The 9,087-nt window shown below is 38.4% G+C and overlaps 1 protein-coding gene across 1 annotated transcript in view; it reads right to left on the bottom strand.

Moving 5' to 3' along the window:
* Positions 1 to 513: 513 nt before the first annotated feature.
* The window catches only part of ABCA1 (ATP binding cassette subfamily A member 1), a 153,702-nt gene continuing 145,128 nt past the window's right edge, over positions 514 to 9,087 (bottom strand). Inside the window, exons 47-50 of the mRNA XM_082243976.1 lie at positions 7,224 to 7,327; positions 6,860 to 6,952; positions 4,157 to 4,400; positions 514 to 2,229 (exon numbers count right to left, since the gene is read on the bottom strand). Of these exons, the coding sequence (XP_082100102.1) occupies positions 2,089 to 2,229; positions 4,157 to 4,400; positions 6,860 to 6,952; positions 7,224 to 7,327 (582 nt within the window). The 3' untranslated portion in view covers positions 514 to 2,088. The remainder of the gene's footprint in view (positions 2,230 to 4,156; positions 4,401 to 6,859; positions 6,953 to 7,223; positions 7,328 to 9,087) is intronic.

The raw sequence follows: 9,087 nt of genomic DNA, 5'->3' as shown, positions 1-9,087 counted from the left end.
CCCTTAAAATACCTTTCCGGTCCTAGGGAACACCTGATAAAAATTACTATATCTACAGCTCATGATACATTAGTTTGATGGTCAGTAGAAAGAATGCACCTTATACTTGTGGTCATTTGGAAGAATTACCGGTACCCTTACAAATCGATAAAAAGACCAATGGTGTCAGTGGGAACTTATGTAAGAGGCAGAAATTGATCATTGCTCAAGGAATCCCTAGCAACCTCTGCAGGAACACTGATTGAGAAACCCTGCTCTATAGATTGGCTTCCACATAGGCTTGTATTAGCAATACACAAGGCCTTAGCTAAAACTGAGGCATTTTGGAAGTTAAGGGAGGGCTTCATTGCTACGTCATGTAAACTAAACCTAGCGTTAGGTTACATTGCCTGCTTTCCGGGCACTGATTTCACTGAAACCTTCATTCTGTTTAAACGAAACACTCTCCTGATGTAAGCACCTCTGGTATGGCTGTCAAAGCACCAGGTCATCATGTGACACAAAGCATGTCACTAGGGCTCCTTGTTAAGCCAGAAAGCTAAAACTCTCTTTTACCCAACCACCCTAATACCTCCCTGATTGTTCAAAGCAGGCTCAGATTTTAAATTAAGTCAACTTTAAGGCAAAGAAGTGACGTGATGTAACCTACAGCAAACATTCAGAATTCATCTTTCACCAATTTAACTACAGAAAACTGAAATCTGATTGGCTGCACAGTTACCGCATCTTGCCCAAAAATAGAATTGCTCTATCCACTGCCCTTCTATATAATCCCATGTACATGTTGAATATTTGACTGTCAATAAAGATTTGCTGAGGATGAAATATGACAATATGTAGAACACAGACCAAATTGAAAGACAATGCATCAAGAACATAAGCGGGGTAATGTAAAATGATTGTGGCTGAGATGTATACTTTGGGTACTAAGCTTATCTTCCTTACTGCACTTATATCCAAGTCTCACTCATGGAAAGACTAGTATTTCAAATGCTTGGCTTGTTAATGAAAATGCACTGGAGTACCAAAAGGAGTGCATTTGTTTTTTTTTATAAAAGAAAGAACATATCACATGCAGGTAATTGCACATGATCAAAAATATCCTAAAGTAAACTAGAAGTCATGATCAAAGTAAAACAAAATATATTACTCAAGGTTCCAAAATTTAAAAAACTCTAAAGACATTGGTAAAATGTCAAAAAAACAACAAAAGACAACTGTAACAAACAATGCTACAGAACAGAAAACAACTTTAGAAAACGTGGATCTAAAGCAGTATAAAAAAAAAAAAAAAAAAAAAATAAGAAAAAGTACTATACTGTGGTCTGCATCCACAAACGATACGTTGTGGCTCATGTTTTTTGATTTACTAACATTTATTAATGAGATCATAGTAAACGCTAGATAATTTAAATAAATTACAAATACTGGATGCAGTCAGTCTTTATATTAGGATTTCACACTGGCCTGATCTGAAATGCTGATAATGGCTTCTCTAGTAGGATCCACTGCAAAATGGTGGCCTGTGCTATAAAGCAGATACAAAAAATACACAGGGCAGCCTCAGTGGTGACAACACATCTCCTGAAGCGCACACACATATCCCCAATATTAAAGCTAGTCCTTCTGAACAAACCAAGTTTGGTTCTCCTGACGCATATCAAAGCCTCATACATTAATAAATAGTAACTGGTCAAGATTTGTCAGTGGTAAGATTGCTGCAATCCTGGAACAGAACCTGGTAGACATATAAAATGTACATTGTAGCTGTTGTATCAACCCCACTTTTGGGCAGGATCCAGTGGGTGCAACATTACAGATTCACATTGTCATACTGTTGGCCTCTAAGTTCAAGTCTTCTACTTGTACAGTACAACAAGGCAACACGAGAGGCACTGCCTCTGTTCTGGAATTGTGTTTGTCATTGCATTGATTTGCATTGCATTGAGTGGTAGCTCTGTAGTCCAGTTTATGATGCCTCCCTCCCTTCTCAGGTCTTAGTGACCTGACCTCTTTCCATTTACTTTCCATGCCGTGGCCAAGGGAGGCTTTTCATGAAAATCCTCTGTGCTTGTCCAGTTTGACTTGTCACACGTAGCTTTCTTTAACCTTCTCATCCTCAAGAAATGATGACAGGACAGAGATATCTACAACAGTCTGGTTTTTGTGCAATGACAAGTCCTTCAAAAGATCATCATCACTTTGGTCCTTGGCAAAATTAACAAACACCTAGAGAAAAAAAAAACACAAATAGTCCATGTTACTTTGCAAGTAGAAAAAATTATATTTTCAAACACTTTTTGTTAAAAGTATGCTTTCAGTGAAAAGATATTTTGAGCTATTATTGCTGTGTTTACCTAAATGTACACTTTTATATTTTAGCAATATTTTTTTATTTTATTAAATGTAGAAATGTGTAGATTATTCATTAGAAGGACTCAGTGGTACAGTGGAATTTCCCTGTCTTCGTTTCACAACAGCCACACAGGGAGTGCATCGTGTTGGACGACTGGCAGACTCCTAATGTGGCGAAGAGCAGACCACAAACCACAATTTAGCACTGTAAAGTAGGAAGCTGAGCCTGTCTATGTATGTAATGAACAAATATGGCTTCCTGTTTGTAATATATATACATATATATATATATACGTGTATATATATATATATATATATATATATATATATATATGTTTATGTATTTATATATCTCCACCCTTTGCCTTCAAAACAACATCAATTCTTCTAGGCACACTTGCACACACTTACTTTACAGCATTTCTTCACACCTGCCTAAAGCTTTTGCACAGTACTGTATAATATTGAACACGTCACCATTTTTCGAGGTAAATATATTTCTAAAGGTTACTATTGACATAAAATTTCACCACATGTCGGTAACAACCCATGCAATCCATACATACAAAGAAACCAAAGCAATTAAGCTCAGAAATTAAGTTGTGTCTAATAAAATGGAATGACACAGGGAAAAAGTATTGAAGGAAAGCCAAGCCACCAGCTGAAATCTATCAGGAATTAAAAAGCAATCCTGCCCCTTGTCAGTGCAAATTAATGCGTCTCATTACAAAAGGTCTCATATAAGAAACATCTCATAATGGGTAAAAGCAAAGAGCTCTCTCAAGTCCTTCGCAACCTTATTGTTGCAAAACATACGGATGGCATTGGTTACAGAAGGATATCTAAACTTCTGAATGCTCCAGTAAGCACTGTTGGGGCCATAATCTAGAAGTGGAAAGAATATCATTTCACCATAAACTGGCCACGACCAGGTGCTCCTCAAAAGATTTCTGTCAGAGGAATGAAAATAAGTATCAGAAGAGTTGTCCAAGAGCCCAGGACCACTCGTGGAGAGCTTTAGAAAGACCTGGAATTAGCAGGTACAATTGTCTTAAAGAAAACAATAAGTAATACACTTAACTGCCATGGCCCGTATCACCTGCATCACCATGCAAAACTTCAGAAAACGCATGTCAAAGCTCATTTAACCACTTCCGGACCACCCCACCATGTATTTACGTCACTACTCTGACGTTAAATACCAGGGTTATGGCAGTAGATAGCTGCCATAACCCTGGTATATTTTTACACAGCAGGGAGTCTGCTTTAACATAAAAGTGATCCCTGCAGCGAATTCGCCACGGGATCACTTATGCCTTCCACAGGCATGTGAACCAATAACAATACACCCTCAACCTGCATACACTATAAATATCTAAACATTTAAAAGAAAGGTAGTAAAGCAGTACTCACTTTCCTTTTATAAAGCTTATTTGTGGACAATGCTTTTTGATATCTTAAAGCACTGCATGGTATTTTGAGTGAAATTTGTAATAGATACACTAGGTGGCGCCAGTCAGTTAGAGATAACTAATAAACTAGGACATTGTACAAGATAACAGAAAAACTGCAGAGGGCCAGAGACAAAAGAATTAGCTTGTTCATGCAGAAAGACCATTTTTGGATTGTCATTTGTGCAAAAATATTGACTTGCAATTACTCGATAGATGGTATGACATTATTTGATAGATCCCATTTGACATATATACATATATATATATATATATATATATATACATATATATATATATATACACACACACACACACACACACACTTTATAACACACATAGATACTCACTTGGTCAAGAGTGGTCTGAGAGACTGAATAATCTTCAATGTGAAGTTTTTTCTTGTTCTTGGAGAGGATGCTGAAGATCCTAGCCAAGGAAGAGTGTGAGGACCGCAGTTGATACTGCAGCATTCCTCTATGTTTTTCCTTTAACATGCTCCCTGGGAAGGCATGGCTGAAGAAATCCTCCACAGGTTTTAGGTCTGGATTTGAACCTCCTATCCGTACTACAATTGTGTACCCATCTCCAAACCTGTTAGATAGGAAGAATCAGAACACTTTTATTGTCACAATATATGCAGACATTGAGATCAAAGACAAAAGCACAGTGAAAAAAATATTGTAAACTACATTTTAATGCTACATTGTGAAATCTAGACAAATATATAGTAAAGAAAAAATAATGTACAAATGTACAGATTTGTAGGCTTATTCAAAAATTCAATAGGGCAATGTACAAAGTGCAGTACTCAAATATAATCATATGGCTTTTGAAAACGGAGATCCGTTTGGCTGCTAAAGTTAAAGCCAATCTCCAGTTGTTTTAGTCCAAGCTGGTCCAAGTGAACTATTTACTTTACTAATAGTTGCAGTGGCTGTGTCCGCTGTAGAAAATGTCCTTAGCTACATACAGTATACAGTGCTGTATTCTGGCAGCAGGACTTCCCATTCCCACTCCTGGAACACAATCAAGTCAGGCTGAGTCGGGGTTTAGTGCTGCTAAGCCATTCAGCGGAAGCTTTGTATTCTATGAATAAATACATGCTTGAGGTCATTGTAGCAGTATTAGTGCACTTGCGACAGAGTACTGCTTGGATCTTGAAGAAGGGGACATACCCCGAAAGCTTGTCCTGAAAAATTGTAGGTTAGTGCAAATAAAAAAAGTATCACGGACAGCTGTCAATTGTCTCATGAATAAATACAAAACTCATCGAAATGGCTGATCGACTCGATTTTGTTCCATGAATGGGACAGAAGTTTTCATCCCCCTGCTGGAACATAGTGTTGAATGCTGTATGTAGCGAGAGCTGGCTACACACTATACAACTTTTGTTGTTAGATTTCTTTTAGATTTACCTTCAACTATGTAGTGCAAGGACCTATTTGTATACATATTAAAAGTGTTTAGGTTGGACCTCATATTTTATGGTTTTGGTAAATCTAAAGGAAAAAATCTAAAGACAATTGTATAGTGTTAATCCAGCTTAATGGGCCATACACACTATATAATTGTCTTTAGATTTTTTCCTTTAGATTTTCCAAAACCATATAATATGAGGTCAAACCTAAACACTTTCAATTTGTATGTAATCAGGCCGGCCCTTGCACTATATAGTTGAAGGTAAATCTAAAGGAAATCTAACAACAAAAGTTGTATAGTGTGTATCCAGCTTAAGGCTAAAGTTTATACATCCCTCACAGCTGCTACAACTGCTAGTAAATAGTTCAATTGGACTAGCTTGATTCAACCAAACTATTTAAAGGTAAATGAGACATGGAGATCAGCTGTAACTGCATTTTGCATACAGTCATTGTTAATAGCAAATTTTAGGGCAATATGAGGAGTTAGGCCAGGCAAACATGGTTCGAACCGTTAATGGGCAGACTGAATTTACCAAGTTGATCGATTGATCAACTTGAGTACAACTAGCTTGCTGAAATCTCTTGCAATGATTGTTAGCAGCTTATATAGCCGCTAGCAATAATCACTGTCTTCTCTCAGTGAGGACGGCTTACCCCACCCCCTCGTAAGGTGAAGACAAAGGCCCGGTAGGAGGGATTCCTGCATCAACACTATCTGTGTTGATGCGGGAATTGGGCGAATTTCTTTCCTGCAACCACAGGAAATTCAGTCAGTGTATGACTGGCTTATATTCAGTCTTGAAAATTCAATTAACTCCTATCAAGCTATGAAGTAAGGTCGGCCATTTATGCCTGCTAAACCAGCTGAGATTTGAACTGTCTATGGCCAGCCTTCGAACCATGATTGATCAAGACCGATCGATCAACTTGAATACAACAAGCCCTGTTGGATTATTGGTAGCGGCTGCTATAGCGGCTAGCAATAATAACTGCGGGGGGAAGCCGCCCCCGCCGGGAGAATACAATGGCTCGGCAGGATGGATTCCCATGTCAACACTGTCTGTGACTGCAGGAAAGAAATTCGCTCTGTTGTATGGGCTGTTTGAGCCTTCAAGGCTTCATGCACACTGGGGCTCTTCTAAACTCTTTTCTCTTAAAAAAGCAGCTGCAAAAACCCTCATAAGCCGTGTTTTTTCAAAGGCGTTTAGGCACGTCAAGCGCTTGGGCGTTTATTCATTTCATTGGCCAGAATATTAATTTATTCTGGCCACTGAAATGAAAAAAAAATGCTCAACCGCTAAATGCCAGGACACTTCCTTTCTAGAATGTGCAAGTGATGTTTTTTTGCTGCCTCTAAACACCTGTAAACGTCTATAGTGTGCATAGACACATAGGGTAACATGAAAGGGAGTTTAGAAGCAGAGGAAAAAAAAAAAAAAGCTCAAACGCCTGTAAAAGCAGTGATTTTGATCACAAGTGTGCATGAGGCCTAATACTTAGGACAAGACAAAATTTCTATCAATTGTATACTAAGCACTGACCATAAATTTTCGTAGAATAAGCAAATCGAAACCTTTAAGAATACTTGGTGCAGAAACCATAAGATTTAAAAGAAAATAAATTATTTACTTGTTCTTGAGATGCTGTACGCTTCCCAGACACCTAAACCTTCCATTAACCATTATGGCCATTCTTGTACAGAGAGCTTCACATTCTTCCATACTGTTAAAGGGTAGAAATATAATGTTAAAATTATAACACAATAATCATATCATTGTAACACAGAGACATGATATAGATATATATATATATATATATATGTGTGTATATATATATATATATATATATATATATATACACATATACATACATACATATATATATATATATATATATATACACATACACACACTGTATATGCGCACATGCATTTCTATATATATACATTTCAATGTAATTTTCTGCTTTTGGTTGGTTACACAATAGCACTAACCTGTGAGATGTGAGTACAACTGATCTTCCTTCTTTAATAATACTTAGGGCACAGTTCCATAAGAAGCGCCTTGCCTTTGGATCCATGCCTGTAGTTGGTTCATCCTGTTTAAAAACATAGGAACTTATTTTAAAGACAGTACATATCCTGCAAAGCTAGCACTCTATTTTCATGCATCTTTTTCAGTTTCACATATGGTTTGTATGTCCCTATTTCAGTATAAATATGGAATGTACAAAAGAATGTAATTGTAGTACATATCCTACACCAGCGTTTCTCAACCTTTTTTCAGTCAAGGCCCCCTTTACCATTATGGACAGTCTTTATAGTCCATTATAAAATGTAAAAAACTATTGCTGATAGTTTTACACAATGCAGCAACATCCGAATGTAGGACACCCAACGTTGGAGGTGATTTTTTTCCCAAAGCAAATACATTTTTGCACACTGAAACTGACTAGTATTCCAATGTTTCTCTCCTCCCTCAATTTCTCTCTATTGGTCAGCTAATGTCAGCCAAGTGCTGAAGGAGAGGGGCAGAGGAGGGTCAAACAAGAATGCTGTGTAGACAACAGACATCCTCCTTATCAACTGATGACATAATTGGGTGTTAGGATGCCTAGAAAGTCGTAATGGTGCATAATGAAAACCTGTGTCTTTGCGTAATTAAAATACAGGCTTCATCCACCTGCTTGCTTGTTAACAATTTTCAATTACTTTTTAGACATTTTACCAAGGCAGCCCTGGAGAAGCCTTAGGGCACTCCAAAGTGCCTGGGCACCCTGGTCGAAAAAGCCTGTCCTACACCATCCATTTTCCATGAGCACAAACAGGAGAAGGAAAGTGAAACCTTTGCCCTCAGATGACAATAGTATTATCTGTTATTTCCTGCAGGTTAAAGGATAACTTCACCTTTTAAAAAAAATATTAAATGCACATTTTTTGCAGTTAAAAAAAAAGTGCATTTACTATATATATATATATATATTTTTTTTTTTTTTTTATAGGAGCCTGGAAAGTATTGCACCAGTGATCAGCATATCACTAATACCATGCAGGTCTCCTGCAGACTGTCAGTGTAATCTGTGTGCCCGTACTTCATATGGGCAGGCAGTTTTACACTGACAGGAAGAATCAATGAACTACCACAGTGCTTAACAGCACCTTGGTAGATCATTGAGAACTACAAGCCGACAGCCACAAAGGCTGTCAGTAGTTGTAGTCCATTCATTCACAGAACACTGTGAATGAATGATGCTGCTGGGCAGGCAGAGCTGCCAAAACAGGGAATCAGGGGGGGGGGGGGGTGCGGAGGCTGGTATATTTGTAAAATGTTACATGTTACACCCTGAATTTGGGTTTAAAGTAGTATGACACAAAAGGTAAATTTATTCTTTAATGATGGCATCTGATTGGTTGCTTGACAAATAATTTTCCAAAGAAACACTAGCAGTGTCCCATATAAAGTACTTAAAGCGGTAGTATCCCGCTTTTTGACACTTTTACCTACAGGTAAGCCTATAATAAGTCTTACCTGTAGGTACAAATAATATCTCCTAAAACTCGCGAGCGGCGCATGCGCTCTGAAGGTCCGGGGGGGACCTTCAATTAATTTGCCGGGAGCTTGCCGGAAAATCACTCCCGCGCGCGCATGCACGGGAGTGACGTCATCGAGGGTCCGGCCAATCATCGCGCCAGAGCCGTCTCTTCCGTCCAATCACCGCGCCGGAGCCGCCGAACCCGGAAGAGACGGCGAGGGATCATGGCAGCGCCCGCAGCGATGTCCGGGGGTCCATGTGGGGGCTTCGTTCTAAGGTAAGTTACACATAATGGGCTAGTATGCTATGCATACTAGCTCATTATG

This window comes from Pelophylax lessonae, assembly GCF_965119305.1.
Source record: "Pelophylax lessonae genome assembly, chromosome: 1".
NCBI lineage: Eukaryota > Metazoa > Chordata > Amphibia > Anura > Ranidae > Pelophylax > Pelophylax lessonae.
Note: the sequence above shows the minus strand (reverse complement) of the source record. Positions and strands in the feature narration are given on the sequence as shown.